Consider the following 27,500-nt stretch of genomic DNA (forward strand, 5'->3'; position numbering starts at 1 on the left):
CAGTCAGAGACATCGTTCAGAGACATCAGTCAGAGACATCAGTCAGAGACATCGTTCAGAGACATCGGTCAGAGACATCGTTCAGAGACATCGTTCAGAGACATCGTTCAGAGACATCAGTCAGAGACATCGTTCAGAGACATCGTTCAGAGACATCAGTCAGAGACATCGTTCAGAGACATCGTTCAGAGACATCAGTCAGAGACATCGTTCAGAGACATCAGTCAGAGACATCGTTCAGAGACATCGTTCAGAGACAACAGTCAGAAACATCAGTCAGAGACATCAGTCAGAGACATCGTTCAGAGACATCAGTCAGAGACATCAGTCAGAGACATCGTTCAGAGACATCAGTCAGAGACATCGTTCAGAGACATCAGTCAGAGACATCGGTCAGAGACATCGGTCAGAGACATCAGTCAGAGACATTAGTCAGAGACATCAGTCAGAGACATCGTTCAGAGACATCAGTCAGAGACATCAGTCAGAGACATCGTTCAGAGACATCAGTCAGAGACATCGTTCAGAGACATCGGTCAGAGACATCAGTCAGAGACATCGTTCAGAGACATCAGTCAGAGACATCGTTCAGAGACATCAGTCAGAGACATCAGTCAGAGACATCGTTCAGAGACATCGTTCAGAGACATCAGTCAGAGACATCGTTCAGAGACATCGGTCAGAGACATCGGTCAGAGACATCGTTCAGAGACATCGGTCAGAGACATCGGTCAGAGACATCGTTCAGAGACATCGGTCAGAGTTCATACCAACACTTTAGATCGACCGAACACACCACCGTGCTGTTATCTGCCGCGTGTGGACGAAGCATCAGCAGCTTTCTGCTTCCTGTTCCTGCACTTCCTCTCTGACTGTCCACAGATCATCAAACAGAAAACTGTCACTCGTCTGTTTGAAACCTTGAAGTCATTCTGCTGTCAGACACACTCCCAGCTTACAGTTTCTTATGCAGACGCAGCTCAAACTAAACTGCATGATGCCTCCTAACTTATTCCTGAGCAGATAACAGCGGACATACTGCAGTCTCTCTCTGCTGTCAGCGCTCACACTCACTTTAATGAGATGTATGGCTTCTGGCCTTTTTAATACCCGCAGCTCCTCCAGATAAACACATGATTAAGTTGCTGAAACGCAGAAATCTCCAGAGAGACCAGCTGTAAATCTCATTAGCTCGACTGGCTGTGCTGCTGGTCTCATTCAGTGACAGAGAACATGGCAGCTAACTTCATTACAGAGACGCAGCACACCTGCACACTGATGAAGAGTCATCACAGGTAATTAAATCTGTGTGATGAGACACTTCAGGTGTAATTTACTGTCCACAGAGATTCAGGATCACAAGCAGTTTATTCAACAGTTCAGCTCTTAAACTTTGGGAGGAAGTCTGAAGCTAACGGTGAGACATAGAGAAGTTTAGTGAAGTCAGAGACACAGGAAGACTTCGACCTCATCTCCTTCTTTCTTTGCTCTAAAACTACAAACAGAGCAAAGGTCGTCCCAGACTGTGAGCACAGACAGAGAGCTGGATATTCAGACGGATTGTTTGTGGGCACTACAGGCACAGCACAGGACATTCACAATGACAAAAACACGGCCCAGCTTTTTGTAACATAAAGTGAACATCAGGACTCAGCTCAGACCTGCAGCAGGAACAAGTTTGCACAAAGGTTCCTGGTCTGTGCAGAAGGTTCCTGCAGGGGAACCCTCCATGTCGCCTGCTGACATGAGAGTCGTCAGGATTCCTCTGTGAGATGATGTGCAGCGAAAGCAGCGTCTGCTGTAAACCGAGTGTCTCACTGACTTTGTGTTGAACCAACCTGAAGAAGAAGCTCTCTCACCATGCAGCTCCGACGTCTCGCCTTCATCCTGCTTCCTGACTGGCTGCTTCCCTCCTGGTGACAGCTGATCCTGGATGCTGATTGGCTGACGGGCTCGGCCGTCTCCGCTCTCCTGTTGTTTGGAGGAAAAAGAGCTAATTGGATTTTTGGAGTGAAAGCCAGCAGAGTGAAACCTCCGCTGACTCACAGAGAGGTGACTTTATATTCACTGAGGGTTTAAAGGATTCTCTGATAATTAACCTGTGAGAGGATTAATTCCTCATGAGTCCACGCAGAGACGCCGGCTGACGTCTGCGGGGACAAACACTTTCTTACATTTAACACATCCAGGCCGACTTTCTCAAAGTGGCGGCTCCTCAGCTCCCTCCTGCGGGTGTGCACCTCCTCGTATTTCTCCTCAGCGAGCTTCCTGCAGAGACAGAAACCGAAGCGCTTCTTAAAAGATTTCAGCTCCCCCAAAAGTAGAGCCCAAACCTCTCATGGCCCCCTGGAGGAGTGGCTGTTACTTTGATATGCAGCAGAGTTTTCACCATCAGTCATGTTCATGTAATCGTGGGAAGGCAACGTCGTGATTAGTATTCGATTCAGTGTGCAGCCGTCCCTCCTGATATTTATCAGCCACGTCCTGACACTGACTGAAGCCGTCATCAGGCGTCATGTGCTGATCGTTCACACTGAAAAGGTCTCCTGTTAAAAACGTCTGTGAGGTCAATCACAGGTAAAAACATCTTTCCTGCCGTAACAGAAGGACGGAGTCTCTGATGGACTCTCTCTCATGTAGAAGAGGGACGTACCGAGCTGCTCCTGACTCTCCTCCTCAGAGTTTCAGAGGAACTTGGGGAGGAAACTTTTCTGTGCTTGGCCGTAAAGTTTCAGAACAGATGTCTGGAAAGATTCGAACCATCAGCAGATTGTGAGATTTCAAACTGGCTCTGAAGATTTGGCTCAGAAGTTTCAGCCTCCACAGTTTGATATCTTCCTGATAACAAGGTGTCTGTCACTGATGAAGCTTTATTCTGATGGACACTGAGAGGTCACTGAGCCCTGTGCCGTCTTGATCCCAAAGAGAGCACATTACAGGATCTTATACTCTGTAAAGTCTAAACTAGTATTCAGCCTCATTGTTCTGCAGAGGGAGAAAATCATCGTTAAATCTTTCCTTTGAATGACGTGTCCTCGTTACAGGACTACTCTTAAAGGCATCTGATGGTTCTTTGATGCTGGATATTTCAACATTCCTTCTGTTGGCTGATTAGTTTGCTTATTTAGGTAAAGTTTAACGTATATTTTTTGCCCTTTTTGCAGCTCTAAAGCTTTATTGTGATCTGACTTCTCCTGTGATGTTGGCTCTTGCTGTCCTACCGTGCCGCTGTTTCTAACAGGTCAGCTGAGATGCAGCATGTCGTCCCTCCATCCTCACGTCTCTTCCTCCTTGTTCAGAGGGGCTGAGCTGCCTTAAAGATGTTTTAGCGTCCTGTACGTTCGTCTAAAGCCTGCAGATCTTTGTTCCCTCTGTCAGCCTCCAGCGTCTCCCGGATCACCTGAGAAGTCTGTGTGAGCAGCTGTTTGGATAAACTGTCCTCTAACCTGATCACCGTCTGACTGAATCAGCTCCGTGTCAGCCTCGTTCTGACGACTCACAGCTGATTCACAGTTTATTACACAGAGAGCAACGAGAGCCGACATCTAACAGCCGCTCAGCTCCACCAAACTCAGTTATCATCACAGCTCAGAGGGACAGAAGAGTCCGGCACATAGAGAGAAAAATGTGACAAAGATCATGTGACAACATCACAGAAAGGATCCCTACAGAGATAGACCTTTTTGTTACATCACTCTCTGCAAACACACCAGACTCCATTCATAAAAACAAGGATTTAAGCTCACAGGACACAGGAGCTGCTGCTCTAACGTTGCCTCGGTCACTTAGTTTTAAAACTAAAATATTTGTTGGATCAAAACAAAAAAAAACAACATCTAAAACACAAAATAACACATGAAACAAAATGATTAAAGCAGCAGCAGAGCAGCAGCTCCTGTCCTGAGAGGTTAAATCAGTGTTTTTCTGAATGGAGTCTGGTGTGTGTGCAGAGAGCGATGTAACGTCTGTGTGTGGTTAAAACAATCATCTTCCTCTGTAACAAAAAGGTCTATCTCTGTAGGGATCCTTTCTGTCATGTTGTCACACACTTAGAATAACAATCTGAGCCTGTCAGTGGAAACAACAAGAACTGTTAGTGGACGACCTTTGACCCATCAAGGATTATGTTGCAGCCATTACAGCCTGTTTCACTGCTGCAGGATGAACACATCTCCTGGAGACATTTTAAAACTCTTTGTACTTTTTACTCATTTAGGCCCAGAAATATAAAAAAAAAAGGTCACAAGTTTAAAAAAACAGAATAACCTTTACCTTGTACCTGAGCACCTGTGTGCCGTACCTGAGCCTCCTCGCCTTCTCATCAGCCGCCTGCAGTTTGCGGAGCCGCATTCTCTCTCTGGGCGTCATCTTCTCCACCTCAGCCCTCTCCATCAGCGTCTGGAGGTGAACCTTCCTCTGCCTGCAGACCACGCACACACAGGCACACACAGGCACACACAGGCACACACAGGCACACACAGGCACACACAGGCACACACGCACGCGCACACGCACACGCACACGCACACGCACACGCACACGCACACGCACACGCACACGCACACACACACAGAGCAGGTTAACACTTGAACACAGCTCGCCGCTTGCTCTAATTATAGCAGCTACTGTAGCGACTGTCTGATAAGAAGTAGTATTGTTAGTGTGTGCGTGTGTGTGTGTATGTATGTATGTATGTGTGTGTGTGTGTGTGTGTGTATGTATGTATGTATGTATGTGTGGGTGTGTGTGTGTGTGTGTAAGAAGCATAATGAAGAAGAGGGAGGGGAGTACAAAGATGAAAGGGAGGCAAGAAGAAGAGTAAAAGTGGGAGGCAGAAAATAACACAAAGAAGAGGGTGAGGAGAGAGGAGGAAAGAGAAGGAAAGGAGGAAGATGAGGAGGGATCATAGAAACCCAGCAGGAGGTGATGAAGGAGAGGGAAATGAGCTGCTCCTCCTGCTGTTAAAGAATCTGAAGGACGTGAGAGAGAACTCCTTCATTAGATGATTTTATTCCTTTAACAGGAAGCAGGAAGTGAAGGTCAACACACCATCACCTGCTCGCTCTACATGGAGATCATCCCAACAGTTCTGACTGAGTGACAGGGATGATCAGAGAGAGCTGTTTCTCACTGTTCGTTACCTTCTTTCATTGTGATCATTTTGTTCCGACTTTGTGTTTTTATTTAAACATGTGAAACTCACCTGCTGCTACAGGCGCTCAGGATGTCACACATTAACTACTGCAGCTCCCTCCTGGCAGGCCTTCCTGCACGTCAAACCTCTGCAGAGGATCCACAACGCAGCAGCGCGACTGGTCTTCAGTCAACCCAACACAGCACATCACTACACTGCTCGTATCCCTCCACTGCTCGTATCCCTCCACTGCTCGTATCCCTCCACTGTTCGTATCCCTCCACTGCTCGTATCCCTCCACTGTTCGTATCCCTCCACTGCTCGTATCCCTCCACTGCTCGTATCCCTCCACTGTTCGTATCCCTCCACTGCTCGTATCCCTCCACTGCTCGTATCCCTCCACTGTTCGTATCCCTCCACTGCTCGTATCCCTCCACTGCTCGTATCCCTCCACTGCTCGTATCCCTCCACTGTTAGTATCCCTCCACTGTTCGTATCCCTCCACTGCTCGTATCCCTCCACTGCTCGTATCCCTCCACTGTTAGTATCCCTCCACTGTTCGTATCCCTCCACTGCTCGTATCACTCCACTGCTCGTATCCCTCCACTGTTAGTATCCCTCCACTGCTCGTATCCCTCCACTGCTCGTATCCCTCCACCCACTGGTTCCCAGCTGTCGCTCTCATCAAATTCAAACCCTGTCGCTCGCTTAGAAACAGCAACAAAATGTCTCCTGCCTACCTGAACGCCCTCATCCAGGTCTACACTCCGTCCCGCCCACTACGCTCTGCCAATGAAAGGCGTCTGGTACTCCAATCACAACAAGGCCCTAAGCGTGTAACTAGACTCTTCTCCTCAGTCGCCCCCCGGTGGTGGAACGAGCTACCAAACTCCACTCGGTCCGCAGAGTCCCTTTCACCTGAAAGAAGAAGCTAAAAACCCAGCTATTTATGACCTCTGACCTTAATGATGATGATGACTGACTTCGCTCCCTCCTCTCGATCGTTGCTCGTGTTGTATTAACTCTCAGATGTACGTCGCTGTGGACTAAAGTGTCTGCTACATGAAACTGTAACACTGTAACAGTTCAATACATTTATCTGTATTGTATCGCATGTTGGAACGTGCAAACCATCCACAGACGCACACACACAGCTCAACAGTCTGCAGCAGAGACTTCCCACTGTAGAGAAGTGAGTGTGCCTGCAGGGAGCAGGCGTGCTGGTGTTGTGCACTAATGTCCTGCAGAGCATCGTTAGAGAGAGCAGCTCAGCAGCGTTAAAACAGGTAATATGGAGAACAGATGACGAGCCCATCAGAGTCTGAAGAGCAGACAGGAAACAACACATCTCCTCTGTTTGTTCAGACTCTAAGCTAAAGCAGCTAATGCTAAACGTCAGAGGGACATAAAAGTTTGCATTCATTCGTTCACTTTCTTTTTAAGTTCAACGTTTCTTTTTATTGGAGGCAACAGACCGAAGCTCTGTTTCCCCTCAGAGACAATACGGTGAGGACGAAAGGAGAGAAAAGAGGAAGAAGAGAGGGAGGGGGAGGAAGCAGAGAAACAGAGAGAAGAGGAGGCAGAGGGGGTGAGGAGTATCAGACAAACAAAGAGAACTGGGAGAGGCTGTGGGAGGAGGAAGATGGAGAGGTACAAAAGAACAGCAAGAACAGAGGATGAAGAGAGATGATGAAGAGGAGGAGAAGAAAGAGGAAGGAAAGAGGAGACGAGAAGTAAGAGGAGTGGAGGATGAAGAGGACAAACGGGAGGGACAAAAGAAGAGGAAGAAAGGGGGAAACAGGAAGAGAAGAAAGAGGAAGAAAGGGAATGAAATGGGAAGGGGAGGAAAAGGAAGGAAACAGGGAGGGGGGAGAGGGAAGGAAACAGGAAGAGGAGGAGGAGAGGGAAGGAAACAGGAAGAGGAGGAGGAGAGGGAAGGAAACAGGAAGAGGAGGAGGAGAGGGAAGGAAACAGGAAGAGGAGGAGGAGAGGGAAGGAAACAGGGAGAGGAGGAGAGGGAAGGAAACAGGGAGAGGAGGAGAGGGAAAGAAACAGGAAGAGTAGGAGGAGAGGGAAGGAAACAGGGAGAGGAGGAGGAGAGGGAAGGAAACAGGGAGAGGAGGAGAGGGAAGGAAACAGGGAGGGGAGGAGAGGGAAGGAAACAGGGAGAGGAGGAGAGGGAAGAAAACAGGGAGAGGAGGAGAGGGAAGAAAACAGGGAGGGGGGAGAGGGAAGGAAACAGGGAGAGGAGGAGGAGAGGGAAGGAAACAGGGAGAGGAGGAGAGGGAAGGAAACAGGGAGAGGAGGAGAGGGAAGAAAACAGGGAGAGGAGGAGAGGGAAGAAAACAGGGAGAGGAGGAGAGGGAAGAAAACAGGGAGGGGGGAGAGGGAAGGAAACAGGGAGAGGAGGAGAGGGAAGGAAACAGGGAGAGGAGGAGAGGGAAGGAAACAGGGAGAGGAGGAGAGGGAAGGAAACAGGAAGAGTAGGAGGAGAGGGAAGGAAACAGGAAGAGGAGGAGAGGGAAAGAAACAGGAAGAGTAGGAGGAGAGGGAAAGAAACAGGAAGAGGAGGAGAGGGAAAGAAACAGGAAGAGTAGGAGGAGAGGGAAGGAAACAGGGAGAGGAGGAGAGGGAAGGAAACAGGAAGAGGAGGAGGAGAGGGAAGGAAACAGGGAGGGGAGGAGAGGGAAGGAAACAGGAAGAGGAGGAGAGGGAAGGAAACAGGAAGAGGAGGAGGAGAGGGAAGGAAACAGGAAGAGGAGGGGGAGAGGGAAGGAAACAGGGAGAGGAGGAGAGGGAAGGAAACAGGAAGAGGAGGAGGAGAGGGAAGGAAACAGGAAGAGGAGGAGGAGAGGGAAGGAAACAGGGAGAGGAGGAGAGGGAAAGAAACAGGAAGAGGAGGAGGAGAGGGAAGGAAACAGGAAGAGGAGGAGGAGAGGGAAGGAAACAGGAAGAGGAGGAGGAGAGGGAAGGAAACAGGGAGAGGAGGAGGAGAGGGAAGGAGTCTCACATCTTCTTAGCGATGAGCTCAGCATCTTTCTCTCCTCCTGTCGACACAGACTCAAACCTGTTCTTCAGTTTCTGTACAAACACAAAGACACAGGTGAAGCAGGTGCTTGTATACTTTCCTCTCCTCCACATCTCACAGGAAGTTTATACACAGTTAGTTCTGACCAAGTGATCTGATTGGACAAGAGACATTCTGTGAGTGCTAATATAGAGTCTAACAGCACAGGGACTTTTCACTGTGTATCACTCCGCCTCAGGTGTTCTGCGTAACAGGACATGGTCTCTGTCTTAGGACCCCTGATTACTGAAGATCTCTGACTGATCACAGCCGTGCTGGTGTTCATGGATGATATGACGTTGTGATATTCAGTATAGCAGCACGGCCTGGTGCGATATTGCTTTAATATTTCTCTCTGGATGGCAGCAGTCAAATCTGTGCTGATGACAGGATAAATTGTGCCCCTGAGCAAACCTCCAGATATTCCTGTGTGATTCATTCCTCTACATTCCACCTCTCTTTCTCTTTCTCTTCACGGTCGTCACATCTCATTTTCAGCCGCTGACAGTTTTCTAACGGACGATCTGCTGCTTCCCTGCAGACAACTTCACTGACATGTGTTTATATATAAATATATATAAAGACATTAAACGTAATGTAAACAGAAGCTCTCCTTGTCGGTGCGTTTCCTTCGTGTTCCCTCTGAGACCCCTCACCGCTGTGATATCCCAGAGTGCCGCGGTGCACAAATAAATACCATCAGCATAACGATATTTCAGAGGAAACCATGCCAACCGAGTCATATAGAGCCTAATCTCCCTCCAGGTGCCCTGCACATGCTCACAGAGGGAGCATCCAGCCTGCAGCTGTGAGTTATGACAAACTGTATGGCAATAATATCCTGCTCACACACACACACACACACACACACACACACACACACACATCTTAACTGTTACTGTGTGTGAGAACAGAAGCATGAACGTGAGTAATAATAATGGCACGCTTTAATGGCTAATAGACTTGTTCGCTCTCTGCAAACACACCAGACTCCATTCAGAAAAACACTGATTTTAGCCCACAGGAGGTGTTGGTCTGCTGCTGCCTCGATCGGTTAGTTGGTTTGTGTTATTGCCTGATTTTGGTAGTTGAAATTGTTAGTTCATATCAAACACCATTTTTGTGTTACACACAATAACACAAGAAATTAACAGATCAAGGAAGCTGTACATCATCAGTCAACGTGGCCTTTGAGGTTAAATTCCTGTTTTTGTCAATGGAGTCTGGTGTCTTTGAAGAGAGCGATGTAACATCATCTTCCTCTTTAACGTCTATTTAAAGAGGACTGCAGGTGTTGGTGAATGAGTTAGTTGGCCGGGGGGGTCACCAAAATGTATCCTCTGGGGCCAATGAATATTCTCTACGGACTTCCTGGAAATCTGGTGAAAAGTTACTGAGACATTTAATGACAAAGCAGCCAGAAACAGGACAAAATAAAAAACATGTATCACATAAAAGAAAGAGTTTAAATATCAGACCGGCTTCAGCAGCTCTGGGTTTCCTGCTGCTCCTCAGACGTGGTGCGGAGGTTAAGCTGAGCGACTAAAGCAGATTTTCATACCTTCATGTTTTCCTCCATGAACTCGCTCTTCAGAAGTTCAGCAGCTGACGGTCTGGCTGCTGGTTGTTTCTGAAGCATGCTGGTGTAAAGAGAGACCAAACACAACAGTTCAACATGTGGGGAAATATTCTTATTGTCTGTGTCTCTGAGAGACAGATTTTTGATTATACCAGGAAGTAGTTAGCCTAGCTTAGCACAAATACCGAACAGGAGCTTGCCTGGCACTGTTGAAAGGTGATACGTTTTTTTTTAAACCCAATTCTTATCATAATGTTGGGTAAAAATGTCTAATAGGTACAAACAGGTCCTCCAGTAGATGTGTTCATCTTGCAGCAGTGAAACAGGCTGTAATGGCTGCAACATAATCCTTGATGGGTCAAAGGTCATCCACTAAAAGTTCTTGTTGTTTCCACTGACAGGCTCAGATTGTTATTCTAAGTGTGTGACAACATGACAGAAAGGATCCCTACAGAGATAGACCTTTTTGTTACAGAGGAAGATGATTGTTTTAACCACACACAGACGTTACATCGCTCTCTGCACACACACCAGACTCCATTCAGAAAAACACTGATTTAAGCTCACAGGACACAGGAGCTGCTGCTCTCACGGGGCCTTGATTGTTATTGTTTTTGTGTTATTGTGTGATACAGAAATATTGTTTTGGATCCAGAGTAACAATTTAAAACACCAAAAACACAAAGAACCCAAACTGATCGAGGCAGCAGTAAAACAGCAACTCTTGTTTTCTCCAAGGTAAAATGACTGTTTTTGTAAATGGAGTCTGGTGGAATAAATCTACTGGAGTCATTTTAAATGTTTTGTACCTGTTGCTTGTTAAGATTAGACCGCACAGAAACCAACAGCACCTCTGAAGCTCACTGATGAACATGCTGTATCTTGTGAGTTGACTCTCAGCTCATGAATGTCAGACGCACAGTTTGTGGTTTCAGGGCGGCTCACGAGCTGTAAATGTTTCTTGTTGCTCTGCTTGTTTTGGATTCAGCCCATCTGTTTCCTACAAACTCTTCCTCTAATTAACACCACCCTGCCTCCTCTGTGTTTACTGTGTGCATATTAACGAATCAGTTCGCTGTCTGATTTAAAGCAGACAGACCCTCAGTGAGTTTACACCACAGTTACTTCCTCTCCTCCTCACCTCGCCATGACAGAGTTCAGATCCTGAGAGAACCCCGGGGGCAGCGTCGGAGCTTCTCCCTCCACGATCTTCATCACCACAGACAGGAAGCTGGGACCCTGGAAGGCGTGAGTCAGGGCACACATCTCGTAGAGGAGGCAGCCCAGAGCCCTGCAGCCGCACACAGACTCACAACATCAGCTTTAAATCAACGCTACACACGAGACATCACTGACCTAAACAGCAGCAACACACACACCACACACAAGCTGCAGACTGTCATGTCCATCATCTGTGCTGTTTGCATGGTTGCATGTGTGCAGGGAAGAGGCAGCAGACGGCTGATCTGAGGTCTGATTAAACTGCACCTCTCAGCATCGCTCTGTGTTCACACTCTCACAGCTCTCAGTGTGAGAATAAAGATTAAAGATGGCAGGTGATGGAGGCGGTTTGTTCACACATTTAGGATCAAAAACTGAAAAGTCAAACTAGTTCATTTGATTTGGGTCGAATCTGTCAGCAGCAGCAGCAGCAGCAGCAGCAGGCGTCTCTGCTGCCAATATCCTCTTTGTGCGATGTCACGTTGGTGCTACACGACAGTAACCTTACAGCAGATAACCTCATACTTTGTGATTCATCATGTCTTCATGCAATTGTTTATTTTGCAGGAATATAATGCACAACTATAACTAGTTGCAGCAGAGTTAGCCTCACTGCATAAAAAGATGGCCGACATGACAGTTCCCTAAACCCTCTCTGTCGCCCCCTGCTGACTGGCTGCAGTATAGCTCATAAAGCCCGCCTCCTCCATGTTAACAGATGGGACATGAGTCAAACTATAAAATCTAAATACACGTCAAATACATTTTTCTCCAACATGGTTTCTGTCATTATAGTTAGTTCTTATCCTGCTGATTTATGTCACAGTGTTCATTTTTCTGACAAGTTTACTTTTAATTAGTTATTTGATGCTATAAAAAGGGACGTGGCCTCATGATTGACAGCTCTGTTGACAAATGGGGCTCCTGCAGCGTTCTGTTCCCGAGTAGCAGAGTAGAGGAGGAACGGCGAGAGGAGACGTAACTAACACTAACACTACAGTCATTGAACTTTCCATCAGCGTGAATATCTGCTTCAGACCGACACAAGAAGCTGTTCTGCTGCAGACTGAGCCCACCTGAGGGCTCCGACACGCCAAGGACACCTGAGGGCTCCAACACGCCAAGGACACCTGAGGGCTCCGACACGCCAAGGACACCTGAGGGCTCCGACACGCCAAGGACACCTGAGGGCTCCGACACGCCAAGGACACCTGAGGGCTCCGACACGCCAAGGACACCTGAGGGCTCCAACACGCCAAGGACACCTGAGGGCTCCGACACGCCAAGGACACCTGAGGGCTCCGACACGCCAAGGACACCTGAGGGCTCCAACACGCCAAGAACACCTGAGGGCTCCAACACGCCAAGGACACCTGAGGGCTCCGACACGCCAAGGACACCTGAGGGCTCCAACAGGCCGAGGACACCTGAGGGCTCCAACACGCCAAGGACACCTGAGGGCTCCGACACGCCAAGAACACCTGAGGGCTCCAACACGCCAAGGACACCTGAGGGCTCCGACACGCCAAGGACACCTGAGGGCTCCAACAGGCCGAGGACACCTGAGGGCTCCAACACGCCAAGGACACCTGAGGGCTCCGACACGCCAAGGACACCTGAGGGCTCCAACAGGCCGAGGACACCTGAGGGCTCCAACACGCCAAGGACACCTGAGGGCTCCGACACGCCGAGGACACCTGAGAGCTCCGACACGCCAAGGACACAAGGTAAAGGTTTGTGTCGGGTAGAAGAAGGGGCGGGCCGATCTCTACTGCACACACTCTGGATACAGATGATCAAGATGGCAGCGCCCGTTTCGGGGGTGGAGACGCGGCGGCCATCTTTATATACAGTCAATGGTTGAGAGAAAGTTTTTCCTCAGCTCGTGTTCACACGTACACGAGTATTTTTCAAATCGTAGCTTTTTCTCTGCGTTTCGGCCTTTCGTCCACACAAACGCAGCTTTAGGTCGCAGAAAACATCTTTTGTAAAACTCCGGCCAGGGTGAAGACTTTTAGCAATGCCGTTTCCATGGAGACGTGTAGACGGGGTAAACAGCGTTTTTGGCTCACGGCGTCTGGCTGTGCACCGTTATCTCCTACGTGAGGCGTCACAGATGAGGCGACAATCCTGGCAAAATGACGGACGTGACAAAACAGTGATGCTTAACAGGACCGTTTACATGTTCTCATATATGTACAGGTACTCGTCCACTTTGATTGGCCCGATTCTTCTTCTTCTTCTTTGCATGAGCGGGTCGTATCGCTGCCTGTTGGTGTGGCGTTCTCACGACAGCGTCTCTGTTGTGTTCTTGCGTTTTCGTTTGGACCGGGGTTCTTTTGGAAATGAAGGAGTGTACACCCGTGTACGTGAAGACATGGCCTCAGTTGGTTCTTTTTCAGTGCACAAACTTTGCAGACTCTGGATGCTCGGTGTGGATAACTGCGTCCTCCTCGTGTAAAGAACCTGGTGTTGAAATCGTTGCAGACTTTAGATGATTGGCTTCGATCCAGACGTGTGGAGCTGAAGTAAAGACGAGCAGATGTTTAAGAGATTTACAGACTTTCTCTCCTTTGTTCGTCTGTTCGATCCTCCTCTCTGCTCTCTGTCTGCTCACTTAATGAACATCCTGCTTCACTTCCTGCTTCTCCTCTAATTATCTCCGTCAGCTTACGAGCTAACGAACAAGCAACAGAACATCCATCAGCTCAGGAACAGTTAGTGAACCTGCAGCGCGCCTCTTTACTAATTACACACATGAACACACGAGTATATCCTCCAATAATCACTCATTAACTACATCCTACTGTTTCATTATTAATACATGCGTCTCAGCTTATTAGTCATCACTGATCTGCGCTCATTATTTGTACCGGCTCGTACTAACTGAAGACAAACTGCAGATCATGTAAATACATAAATGATAAAGTGTGCAGGTTTGTGAAAGAACAAACAGCTCACAGACATTACAGTTTGTTCTGATGCTGCTGTTACATGTCAACAAACACAACCTGCAGTGCATGTAAATGACATGTTTACACGGATGGTAGAAATGGAACACAAGGAAAGAGTTGGTGGTGAGCTGTAACCTTTCTAAAGAGCAGACGTCTTTGTAAAGTAAACCAGGTCAGCATGTTTCATTACTGTGATGTTAACAGCAGCAGTTTAAACCACTATCAGGAGCGTACACCGTGCGTCTCTTTGTGTTAGCTGAGTGGAGCTGCACGGCTGGTGTTACAACCTCCTCTGAGCTACAGCAGAGGACCAGAGTTACACCGCAGAGAACCAGGGAGCGACAATGAAACAGAGCAGGTGAAGCACCTGGGGAACCAGGAAGTGCTGCTATTGCACTGTACAGACTGAGAGACAAAAAACACTGACCTGCACTGTAGCTCCAGCTTTATGTGTGTGTGTGTGTATGTGTGTGTGTGTGTGTGTGTGTGTGTGTGTGTGTTAGTGGGGGTAAGGAGTCACCACTTCAACCTGTGAATGAATCACAATAACATCTGCCGCCTGCACGACTCGTTCAACAGATATAAAGACGTTTAGGAGTCACATCAAAAGGCCTCTTTAGCACCACAGCTAATGTGTGTATATGTGTGTGTTGTTGTTGTGTAGCAGGCTGCTGCCCGGCTCAGTCTGCTCAGAAACAAGACGTTTCATTAACTTAACTGAACATTTAATTGACTGTTTCGAGGAAACAAGTTCTCAATTTATGTCTCATGACGAATTATAAGTCGCTTCTCTGCCACCAAGTACACCGGAAATGACTGAACAAAGGCTTAAGTGTAAAATATAAGAGTGAAGCCGTGTTAATCGCTGGCGTGTTTTTAGATCTGCAAAAGGAAAGTGTGTCTTATTTCCAAAGCAACAAAGGAGGAGGGAGCACGTGAAAGACGTCTGACACACAGACGTGTCTTTACCGTGTTCAGGACGATGAACTGAAGTCTTGTTTTTCTTTCCTCTGCACCCTGACGACCTTCATGTGAAAGTCAACCAAAGTTTCTGCTTCAACAACTTCAGTGTGAAAACCTTCATCTCTCTCTGCTGCTAATTACGTTATCCTCCTCCTCCGCTCTGATCTGTTCTTCACTAATTACAACAACTGACCTCCGACTGCTGTCAGCGCTCTGTGTGTGTTAACGAGGTGTGTTAACGAAGGTGGACTCTTCCCTCACTAAAGGAACTTGATTAAAATGACCTCCGACCTCTCGGCTCTGTTTGACTGATTCACGAGTGAGCGTGTTATCGTCTCTCCCAGGGAGGAAGGACGGACATCTTTTCACTCGTCTGTAAAAACTCTCGACAGGTTCTGGAAGGATTTTATACGTTTCGGCTTCGGCTATAAACATTTTCAGTGATGTCAAAAATGTGATTTTATAATGACAGTAGCAGAAAAAATACATGATGGGATGTTTTCACTGATTCTATATTTACATATCAGGACAGGGCAGCTCCTTGTGACAGGTGTGGTACCTGTGAGAAAGAGCTACCTGACCCGACCTGACCTGACCCAATCTTTACATTATTTAAGGTCTCAGGTAAGTTAAGAATCCGTTTTTAAAACTAGAAACAGCACTTTCTTCGCTCTCTCCAAACACACCAGACTCCATTGATAAAAACAATGATTTTAGCTCACACAAAACAAGAGTTGCTGGTTCACTGCTGCCTTGATCAGTCAGGGGTTTTGTGTTTTTTCTGACTTTGTTGTTTTAAATTGATACTTTGGATACAAATTAGATACAAAGCTTTTTTAACAAACAATAAAACAAACTAACAGAACGAGGCAGCAGCTGCTGTGCTCTGTGAGCTTAAATCACTGTTTTTCTCAATGGAGTCCGGTGTGTTTGCAGAGAGAGATGTAACGTCTGTGGTTAAAAAAATCCTCTTCCTCTTCTCTCTCTGTAGGGATTCTTTCTGTCATGTTGTCACACACTGCCTGAAGAAATCCACTGGACACATTTAAACACTTTGTGTAACTATTCGTCATTTAGAGCCTAAATTTGTAAAAAGTAGGGCCCAGGTTTAAAAGAACAGAACAGATCAGCCTCCTCACAGTTTGCAGGAGAGTCTTTCAGCAGGTTTAACTTTGTGCCCCAAATAAAAGTGTAAGTGGAACAGACATCTGCAGCCGCGGCCTCAATCTGTGGAATAAATTAAAGTGGTCTGCAGACAGATGCAGACTTCAGATAAACAGTCGGGTCCATCATCAGTAACAAGCCTGAAGAATCAGCGAGGAAGCTGAAACACGCCTGACGGGTCACAGGAGATAAACTGAGACGGAGCTCTCTCCTGAAGCTACGACAACTACATCAAGGAGCCCATTTATCCTTCCCATCATGCACCTGTACAGCCGGCAGCTCCTGACCAGTCAGAGGGAAATAAACCTGTTCTGGTTCGAAAGATCTTATTTCTCCCTTAAAGTCAGGACGTGTTGAGAGAACCACAAACTGAAGTCTGACTCTGACTTTACCAGATGTCAGACTTGGAGTCGTAGCCCTGCTGGTTCAGCACCTCTGGGCTCATGTAGTACGGAGTCCCTGTGAAGGTGGTGGCCAGGTCACATGACCCCATCAGCAGGCAGGAAACGCCAAAATCACCTGAAACAGACGACAAACAAGACACAGGAGAAGTCTTCTAGAGGTTCTACTTCTATTTCACTGCAGCACGTCCGCTGAGGTCACTTCGACTCCACTCAGAGGGAAATATACGAAAATAAATTAAAGCTGAATTCTCTCTAACATCCAGCAGGGGGCGACTCCACTGGTTGAAGGAGAAGTGTAATTCTATAGAAGTCTATGAGAACATGCTCCTCTCCTGATGTATTCCCTCAGTAAACATGTTCCTAATGACTTTATGGTCTCAGTCTCTAGTTTCTTCTTCAACACAGCATGATGTTCATTTAGTCACTGATGCTCCCATTGAGAGTCACACAGACCAGGAAGAGGGGAGGGGTTAGGGCGGGGCTACCTGTGATTGATACATTGCTGACAAACATGTCAGCAGCTTGTCAATAACCAGAAGTGACCAAATCTGGTCAAAATGTCAAACTCAGGGCTTTGAAACAGCAGACAGACCCCTGATGACATCACGTGGCTACGATAACTTCCTCTTTTCAGTCTGTGTTAAGAACAGTTGATGGTGGTACAGGCAGGACCACACGTGTGCAGCTCCTAACTCACACTTATTTTTAATGTCAGAAAAGTCTTTACTACCTGGTTTTAGTACTGATTTAACTCGTTCTTCTACATTTGATGCAGACCTAATGACTCCATGCAGGCTTCTTGGACTCTTTCTGCATACATTAGAATATATATTTAAAACAGAGCTTCAGCTTCCTGCTGCGTTTAAAGACCTCATTCAGCTCAGAGACAAAGAAAGCTTCATCAAGCTTCAACAGCAGAACAAGAAGAACAAACTCAAAGGACCAGAATTCTTTGAGTGTGTGAGATTAAAAAAGATTAGAATGAACACATTCACATTTGGGTTAGGGTGTATGAGCAGCAGACTACAAGGATCTGTTACAAATCCAACACACACACATAAACACACACATACAGCATGTGTCGTATAGTTTTAAACAAACACGCAGAATCTCCCATGAGCCTTTGCAGCAGCAGCGGAGGAGGAAACTCACCGATCTTAACGAGGTTCCTCTTCAGGAAGACGTTCTTGGCCTTCAGATCTCGGTGGAGGATCCTCCTGCCGGGCGCCGCGCGGCACACACGGGATAAAAAAAATCAGAAATCCTTTCTCCGATTGTTTATTGATGAGTAAACTGCCTGACTCATTACATTCATTGACTGGTTGACCTTTGACCTCCAGGCAATCACTAATAGACTGTGAGGACGCTAACGAAGCTAATTATGCTAATTACACAGAAAAGGTTAAACATGCAGAAAAAGAGCAGACAGAAAAAAAACACATTAGGAGGAAAAATGAGGAACGCTGGTTACCATGGCAACCGTATCCTCTGGGTGGGGCTTTGTCATTTATTGTGGGTGTGCATTTTATGTGTTCATCCATCATCTGACTTATCTTCAGTGCCAGGAGAGAAACCTGGCCGGCACCACAAACAAAATGAAATGAAGCAGAGGCACCAAAAGTCTAACTGTCACAACCTGTCATGCATGTAGTGAAGGCCGAGCAGCAGCTGAACGAGCCAATCAATGACCTGGAGCTCAGGGAGGCTCCGCCCACAACGCCTCACCTCCTCCAGCTTACAGTCCAGATCCCGATCCTGACGAGGGGGTGAGAGAGAGAGAGAGAGGAGGAGAGAACAGGAGGAGGAAGGAGGGAAAGAGAGACAAAGACAGAGAGAGAAAGAGGGAGAAGGAGAAAGAGAGTGGGGAAAGGGGATAGGAAGGAGGGAGGGAAAGAGAGAGGAAGAGGTGAGGGGAGAGGGAGCGAGAGGGAGGGGGTGAGGGAGAAGAAGACAGGAGAAGAGAGAGGGAGAGAGAAAGAGAGAGGGACAGAGTCAAAGTTGGAGACAGAATGAGAGACAGAGTTGGAGAAGGAGGGAAAGAAAGAGATACAAAGAGAGGGAGGGAATGGAGGAGAGAGGGGGGAATAGAGAGATAGACAAAGAGAAGGCAGGGGAGAGAGAGAGAGGTAGACAAAGAGAAGGCAGGGGAGAGAGAGAGAGGTAGACAAAGAGAAGGCAGGGGAGAGAGAGAGAGTCAGAAAGAGAGAAATTGAGAGAGCGAGGAGGAGAGAGAGAGAGAGGGATGGAGAAAAATACTGCAGGTATTTATCACACAATGTGAACATGTGAAGTAACCACAGACACGCGACTGTCCCGCTGTTTTAACAGACCCTGAACTCACCACAGACACGCGACTGTCCTGCTGTATTAACAGACCCTGAACTCACCATGCACACTCGACTGTCCCGCCACTTTAACAGACCCTGAACTCACCACGGACACTCGACTGTCCCGCTGTTTTAACAGACCCTGAACTCACCATGGACACTCGACTGTCCCGCTGTTTTAACAGACCCTGAACTCACCATGCACACTCACTTCAGCAACTGATCCTTTTTAAACACATGAGGAGGAGACACACGAGGAGGAGGAGACACACGAGGAGTAGACACATGAGGAGGAGGAGACACATGAGGAGGAGACACATGAGGAGTAGACACATGAGGAGGAGGAGACACATGAGGAGGAGACACATGAGGAGTAGACACATGAGGAGGAGGAGACACATGAGGAGGAGACACATGAGGAGACACACGAGGAGTAGACACATGAGGAGGAGGAGACACATGAGGAGGAGACACATGAGGAGACACATGAGGAGGAGACACATGAGGAGGAGACACATGAGGAGACACATGAGGAGGAGGAGACATGTGAGGAGGAGACACATGAGGAGGAGGAGACACATGAGGAGGAGACACATGAGGAGGAGGAGACACACGAGGAGGAGACACATGAGGAGGAGGAGACACACGAGGAGTAGACACATGAGGAGGAGGAGACACATGAGGAGGAGGAGACACACGAGGAGGAGGAGACACACGAGGAGTAGACACATGAGGAGGAGGAGACACATGAGGAGGAGGAGACACGTGAGGAGGAGACACATGAGGAGGAGGAGACACACGAGGAGGAGGAGACACATGAGGAGGAGGAGACACTAGAGGAGGAGACACATGAGGAGTAGGAGACACACAAGGAGGAGGAGACACATGAGGAGGAGGAGACACATGAGGAGGAGGAGACACGTGAGGAGGAGGAGACACATGAGGAGGAGGATACACGTGAGGAGGAGGAGACACATGAGGAGGAGACACATGCGGAGGAGGAGACACATGAGGAGGAGGAGACACATGAGGAGGAGACACATGAGGAGGAGGAGACACATGAGGAGGAGGATACACGTGAGGAGGAGGAGACACATGAGGAGGAGACACATGAGGAGGAGGAGACACATGAGGAGGAGACACATGAGGAGGAGGAGACACGTGAGGAGGAGACACATGAGGAGGAGACACATGAGGAGGAGGAGACACACGAGGAGGAGACACATGAGGAGGAGACACATGAGGAGGAGGAGACACACAAGGAGGAGGAGACACACAAGGAGGAGGAGACACATGAGGAGGAGACACATGAGGAGGAGGAGACACGTGAGGAGGAGGTGCGCTCTCTCTCTCTTTGATTCTTCTGTTTGTTCTTCTGCTCATTAAAGCTCCCTTCCTGAGCCCTCTGAGCTCTGCAGGGGATTGTGGGTAATGGTCTGGCTAGAAACAATAGCTTTGAGGGTCTCTGAGTGCGGGGCTCTCTGATTGGACGGCCTCTGAGCTCAGCAGTGATCCCGACTGTTTTACAACCAGAAGTCGTTCTTCTTGGTGGCGGATGAGTCCTCGGAGCGTCTGCAGCTTCCTGTTTGTGTTTTTATTTACACAACAAAATAAAAGACTCAGAAACCAGCAGAGGGGGGGGGAGAGGGAGAGAGAGAGGGAGAGAGGGAGAGAGAGAGAGGGAGAGGGAGAGAGGGAGAGGGAGGGAGAGAGGGAGAGAGGGAGAGAGAGAGAGGGAGAGGGAGAGGGAGAGAGAAAGGAGGGGGATTAAACCTTCAGGTGATGTTGGAGCTTCAGAGCGACGAGCAGAGCTGCAGGGGGGGGAGAGCCTGATAACGAAGGGGGACCACCTCTGAGTGACGTGTACGAGGAGGAACACCGAGCAGGGGAGGGAGGGAGCGGGGTGAGAGAGAGAGAGAGAGAGAGAGAGAGAGAGAGAGAGAGAGAGGAGATGAAGGCAGTGGCAGATTCATTAGTGCAGAGACTGAGAGCGGAGACAAACCTGCTGTAATCAAGACGGCAGAGAAGAAGAGGAATTAAATGAAAAGGAGGAGATGAGGAGAAGAGGAGGAGGACGGAGGATGGAGGAGGATAGAGGAGGATGAGGATGGAGGAGGATGATGTGATGAAGGAGGATGATGAGATGGAGGAGGAGGAGGATAGAGGAGGATAGAGGAGGAGGAGGAGGATGGAGGAAGATAGAGGAGGATGAGGGTGGAGGAGCAGGAGGAGGAGAGATCCAGTTTCAGTTTATTGCTTCATTTTTACGTCTCGGAGAAAAAGAACAGAGATGCTGGATGTTTGGAAAACGAGCAGAGACGCGACTGCAGCCTCTTTCAGCTCCTCCTCATGTGGAAGTTCTGCTCGTGCTAATTTTCTACTTCTACGTCAGATCAATTTAAACAGGATTTTGCAAACGATGTCCAGCAGCCAGACTGCCACCACATACTGCAACACATGGAACGTGAGATAATGTAACGTAATGATGTCATCAACAATCGACAGCATGATGACATCAAAGACAGAAGCTTCAGCTGTCTGATGCAAACAGAACAAACAGGTCTTTGCCCACATCCATGTTTTCTGTGGGGTTAAACGACCACCATGTTTACTTACCTTTAAGCTAACTCTGACGTAACTTTGTTGGCAGTTTAAAGCAATAATCACCTGTGGAACTCGACTCATCATGTCGTCTGCACGTAAGCTGTGCAGCTTCAACAATCAAGTAGGAGTTGAAGTGTCTCTGCGTCTGGAGCGTGAGATCCACAGGTAGATTAGTGCACAGTCAGCGTTAGTGAAGCGTTTTACTGATTTCCATTAGCCGCTCAGTCTTTTTCCAAACCCTCACCTGTGCTCATGAGCTTTAGGTAGAGGCCCAAAAACCAGATCTCAGATAGAAGCAGACAACAGGTTTCCTGTGCAGATCATCTGGGCTCAGCCTCAGTGAGAGTGAGGGACCACGGAGAGCCACTGCTTCTGTGACACTGATCCAGGTGAGGGGTTCTGTGGCAGGTTGAGACACGCCTAAGTGCTGAACCTCGGGGATAGAACTACATCACACTGTCCACTCTGCCCCAGGAACACCTCAAGATCCCACCTAAGGAGGGGAAACGCTGCTGAAGAGAGGACTTGGGTGCTAACCTGATCGACCTGCTGACACGGCGACCTGGCTCTGTGACAGGCAGGAGATGGATGAAGGCTCACACGTCCCTTTAAGAGGGACTGACGTGGTTTTATTTACTCTGACTTAAAGTATCTTGTCCCTGCAGCGGGTCTGACCGCTCTTTGACACACCTAGACGTCTAGCTTTAAGCTTTAAGCTTTAAGCAGAAACGCGGAAACATTTCAAAAGTCAGACTATTCCCAGTGAGCACCAACCAGGACTTCAACGTGAAATCAGGTCTGAAGTTCTGAGACCATTTCAACCATCAACATCACTGTGTCAGAAAACACAATTTTAGAGCATGAAAGGTGACGACAGCGATGATGGACGGGCGGGGGAAATCACGTCTGCAGAAAGACGTGATTCCAACACATTTTACGTTTCATACAGAGATCAGAAACACGGCGCTTTCTGGGCTGTGTGATGTTCACAAGAAGGTTCAGAGACATCGTAAAGAGCACTTCACTTAAACAATCATTTTAGCCTGTTAATATGAGATGTGACTTGAAAATAGAAGTTAACTCATCCTGCGCAACACCTTTTGTAACATGTATTAGCATGACTGTAAGGTGATGCTAACAGGCTAACAAGCATCAGAACTCGGCTGGTGCTGCTGGACCGTTTGGAACGCGCCGGAAACAACCAGGAACTGAAGCTTGAAACGTTTCTGAGTACCTGCACGTCGAGGTGTCACTGAGATGTACACTTGATGTTTCACCATGAACTGCATTTCAGTCAGAGTTTGATCACAGCAGCACCTACTGGACGTTAGAGGAACTGCAGTGAGACACACTAAGTTCCAACATTAAAGGGACTTTAACAAAGTGCAACAGACGCTGTCGCTAATTCAAACGTGTCTTAATCTTGTTAAATCAGGTTCAAACTGCTGAGTTTTCTTCCTCAGAACAAACCGATGGACAAACAATCCCCGGGAACATCCAGGGAAGCTCCCAGGTGCTCAGGTCATGTGACCCTGGAGTTACCTGGCAGTACTCTGTGACGATGCAGAAGGCGTCTCTCTCCAGGAAGCTGTGGTGGAAGGTGAGGTTGGCCGGGTGGTGCAGCTGGGAGAGCAGGTGGGCTTCCTGTGCAGCTTGGACGGTCTCATCAGGTCGAAGGTCACCAAGAGGGATCTGCTTCAGCACCTTCCTGCAGGAGACAGAGGTCAGAGGTCAAATGAAGGAGAGGAGACAGTTTAACAGTTACACTTATGTCTTTAAAGAAGTACTTTGTGATGAGATCATCACCAAACCTCTGCGCCCACACATCAGCTGATTCACTGATGGGACTGTCTGTGTCTCTGCAGTCATTCAGGGTCAGTCAGGGTCATTCATCCAGACTGAAGAAGAACAGACTGCTAACGTTAGCATAATGCTAAAACAATAATGATGGAGCAGAGTGGGTGTTAAATCACCCCCACCCTCCACCTCCTCCTGAGGGAGTTAATTAGCTGCTCCTCCCCAGGCGGCCCTCCTCCTCTGCTCCTGTTAAATTGGTGAACAGGTCAGCAGGTGAAATGGAGGCTCTGGTTTATTCACACTCTGCTCTGAAGGCTGATCAGGTCAGACTGTAGGTGTTTCCTGCTGGTATTGATCATCATCATCGCTCCCTCAAACATCCTGATCTCACTGTGTGCTAAGGTTTAAAGCACACATTACATTTCCATTAAGAAAAGCAGCAGGAAACTGAAATTACATCTTCAACTAATAATCCAGTGAAGCAGCAAGCAAACGTTTCGCATGTTTAGTTTAGCAGCTAAACTACTTTGGTAAAAGTTAACTAACTGACCACTTTAGCAGCTCACACAGTTTAGAAAAGCCGACAACATGCTCTCTCTTTTAAAGAGTGTCCCGGCCGAGACAGGCAGCAAATTAAATATGATCTTTTTATTTTACGGCGGTGCAAAGAAGCAGTTAGCAAAGCTTTAGCAGGTTCAGTTTAGCATCTAAACAGCTTTGATTCAGGTTAACAGGACAAACTCTTTCTGTCAGGTTAGCTTACAGGGTTTAGCATCCAAACAAGTTAAGTTTAAGTTAGCTAACAGTTCTTTTTAGTAGCTAAACCACTTTGGTTTAAGTAAGCTAGCAGGTCACACTTCTCTCTGCAGTTTAGCCAACATTTAGCCAAATAAGGGAACCAGGATGATGCTAACTTCTGTGTTAGCCTACAGAAACATGTCATCCTTACAGCAGACCATTAAAAACCTGTTCTAGGACGACAGTGTGAGAATCTTTGCTTCCTGTCTTTGTGTTCTGATTCTTCACTGTGTTGTTTAGAAGCTAAATAAACACTATTAAGAATGTGAGGCTGATATTTCTCGTTCGTCCACCAGTCAGTCAGAACTGAAGCAGCCTTTCGGATGACACGTGAAACGTGTTCAACAAAATCCAGTTTCCTTTGGGATGAGGCTCAGAGTTACCCTGACCTGGATGACCTCTGACCTTCACAGACATCATTAAGAACGTGTTCAGACAAATTTCCTGCACGAGCAGCGTAAGGATCCCTCATGCTCTCCGTAAAGGAAGTGATGCTGATGAAAGTGCAGCAAATGAAGTACCTAAAATAAAAGCCTGCCAAACATGAGCACCTCTTCCCTTCTTCCTCCTTCTCTCTGATTGGTGGAAGAGTAGGTCGATGTTGCTAAGGGTCAGAGGTCATTTCAGCTCGTTTAAGCTCTCTGGCTGAGTTGCACCGACAAGTATTAATTTTTAAACCTGATTAAATCATGTTTAACGCTAAATTATGTTCTTTAAAACTAGCTTCAAATAAACGTCGGTTTAGTTTTAACTCTAGATTAAATTTAATTCTGTTGCACCAAAGTTTAAAGTCCAGTTAAAACTGGGATTAACTTTAAACTTTGACGAGGTTTCACTTTTTAAACAGCTGCTTTTTTTTAGGTGGATTGTGTAAAATAATCAAGTTCCTTGAAGGAAAGTGAGAGACAGACTGAAGTTTACGATGCTGCTGAACTTCACTCAAAATATCACTCTGTCACAAAGGAAGCTGTCATCAAGCTGAACAGGAAGTTACCGTCGATGCTCCAACTCCTGGTGCGAGCAAACAATGCAGAGTTTACTTGTCACAATGTTAAGGAGCACAGAGCAGCCCAAAGGTAACCTGTTATACTGACGAGGTGCCGACAGCACGCCGATATTTTATTCAGTCATCTATTTATTTTAGTTTGGGAAACAAGCATCTGCTTATGGATTAACTCAATAAACTTGGTTTTACTGAACAGAGACGAGTTTTTATTTGTGCAGCAGAGCTCTGCTTAAGTTTAAGTCTGGATTTACTCATATTAAACTCTGATTACAGCTAATCTTAGTTAAATGAATGGTTGTTGGTGCAGCCCAGCCTCTGTGTGGCTGCTGGTTAAAGTGGTCCAGTCTGTTATCAGGACGCCTCCTGGTTTACATGTCAGAGCTGTCAACAGCCCAGCTTGTGTTTTCTTCCTCTCACAGAGAAACTCAGAAACATCTCAGCTTTAATCAAAGTCACACTTCAAACAGGGTTTCACTTTAGTTGCATAGCAACAGAGAGTCGGCGCTCCCGCCTCGGTGAGGAGCTTCACACCGGAAAGAAGAAAGAAACCTCTCGTAGCAGATCATGGTGAGGACGAGTGAATGAAATGATTTTTTGGTTGTGGATTATAATTTCAGAGTGTGACTCTGATTTCCCAGAATCCTTTATGGCTTCAACAAAGAATCAAAGCTGTTACGTTCGTCACCGAGCAGCTGAAAGGTCCTGAAACTTCCTCTGTGGACCCGTTACACGGACAGTCTCTGAAATTTGTGACACAGCGCTCACTCAGAGACAGTGTCAAAGTTCACGGCATCACGACGGATGCAAATGTTCTTTAATTCGAGGTGCTTGAGTTTTGACATTTTCAAATGTATACTTTTACACTTTTTTCTCTTTATCCAGAAGCCTGGTCGTTCAGTCTGACAGCATGCAGTATTTATTTCAGGTTTTTTAAAGCATGAAATCGGTGCGAATGCATGCATGCATAAAGTTTGAGCACAAGCAGCGAGAGCAGAGACAATCCACCCTGATGCTCCTCTCTCTTCACTCGATTCATTCCATCTTATCCGGATCCAGAACCTGATATCATTCAGCATTTTATTTACATTTTCATGCAAAGCAAGTTGAAAACAAATCGCTCGGACGAGCAGAAGAACTGTGCTGCTGTTTTCACACTTTAATAATATTAATACGTATTAATTAAAAAGCGCTTTTCATGGCCCTCAAAGTGACTTTACATCAATACAACAACTAAAAAACAAAATAAGAGCCGAAGAAACAAGAAGTTTGAAAAGCTTTTGATCCGCTCTGCTGGTTCAGACACTCGTTACCTCTGACAGAGTGCAGTGGGTCAAATCTGGAAACATCCACTAACAGAAGGTGTCCCACAGGGCTCATATGTGGGCCCTGTCTTATTTAAAGGATAAATTAATGAGCATGTTTCTTCCATAACTAACTGTAATATCCATCGTTATGCAGATGATACTCTTTTGTCGTGGCACGGGGCGCTGAAGGAATGGACAAAAACTACTTGTGAAATACGGCAGCTTGGTGTGTGGTGCAACGCGTCAACGTATGATGATCTAGGTCCGCCTCCAGCTGAGTAACTTACACAACGTTCAGTAACTTTAAAAGGAGTCAACAGTGAACATCGGTTTCACACAGGAATCTAAACGATCAAAGTCCTTTGTTTTATATTTAACTCCTCCAACAGCAACTGCGACCTCACATGGACTTCAGGCACTTGATAGCACATTACCTGACCTGTAATCCACATGAAAACATGAGTTAGAGGACAGCTTACCTAAAGAAGCATAATATGAATATGAAAATATTTTTACAGCCTCTGTCACCACTGAAAACTGCCATCCGTCTCTGCAGACGGTGTTTGACCTGCTGCTCAGGTGAGTCTCAGTCTGATCAGATCAGCAGTGACAGGGTCAGAGCAGACGAACCGCAGCTCCAAGTGAAATAAATCAGATTAAACCAGAAAACAAGAGGAGAAAACAATTTGCACCTCCCTCAGCGAGCTGTCATTCTGCTTTATCACAGGAGCAGCAGGAGGCGCCTCTCCCCCCTCTGACTCCCCCGTTCTAACATCATAATTAGACGATAACGGGGGAGACGGGGCGGCGATGGAGACGCCTCAGTGTGTCCTCCAGGCTCTGAGTCTCTCTGGGAGTCGATGGTGCCCCGTCGGGAGCTGCTGCAGCTCTGTTCTCTGTCCTGGCAGGTGTTTCACTCTGTCAGAGAGCTGGAGGCTCCGAACCACTTTCTGTTTCTTTACACCGCCTACAAGCTCCGCCTGCACGCTGAGCGCAAGATCCCAAACAGGAAGTGAATAAATCAGACCCCCCCTCTCTTTGATACGATATGAGTCTAATGTGAGGGTGTCAGCGGGGTGTCAGCGGGGTGGAAGTGGGCGAATAAGATGTAGTTTCAGAGCTTTGAGCCCAGCGATCGATCACACGGCAGCAGATCACAGCGGCTCACTGACAGGCTG

General features: G+C 47.3%; 1 protein-coding gene across 1 annotated transcript in view; it reads right to left on the minus strand.

Annotated features, from left to right (window-relative positions):
* Positions 1-27,500, minus strand: part of nek11 (NIMA-related kinase 11) — a 47,272-nt gene that overhangs the window by 16,677 nt on the left and 3,095 nt on the right. The window contains 10 exon segments of the mRNA XM_069656455.1: positions 1,860-1,968; positions 2,175-2,268; positions 4,301-4,420; positions 8,145-8,215; positions 9,763-9,841; positions 10,922-11,071; positions 16,475-16,601; positions 17,639-17,703; positions 18,123-18,241; positions 22,960-23,125. Of these exon segments, the coding sequence (XP_069512556.1) occupies positions 1,860-1,968; positions 2,175-2,268; positions 4,301-4,420; positions 8,145-8,215; positions 9,763-9,841; positions 10,922-11,071; positions 16,475-16,601; positions 17,639-17,703; positions 18,123-18,241; positions 22,960-23,125 (1,100 nt within the window).

This window comes from Semicossyphus pulcher, unplaced genomic scaffold (assembly GCF_022749685.1).
Source record: "Semicossyphus pulcher isolate SPU_LCO1_2020_fin unplaced genomic scaffold, fSemPul1.0.p SCAF_9, whole genome shotgun sequence".
Classification (NCBI taxonomy): domain Eukaryota; kingdom Metazoa; phylum Chordata; class Actinopteri; order Labriformes; family Labridae; genus Semicossyphus; species Semicossyphus pulcher.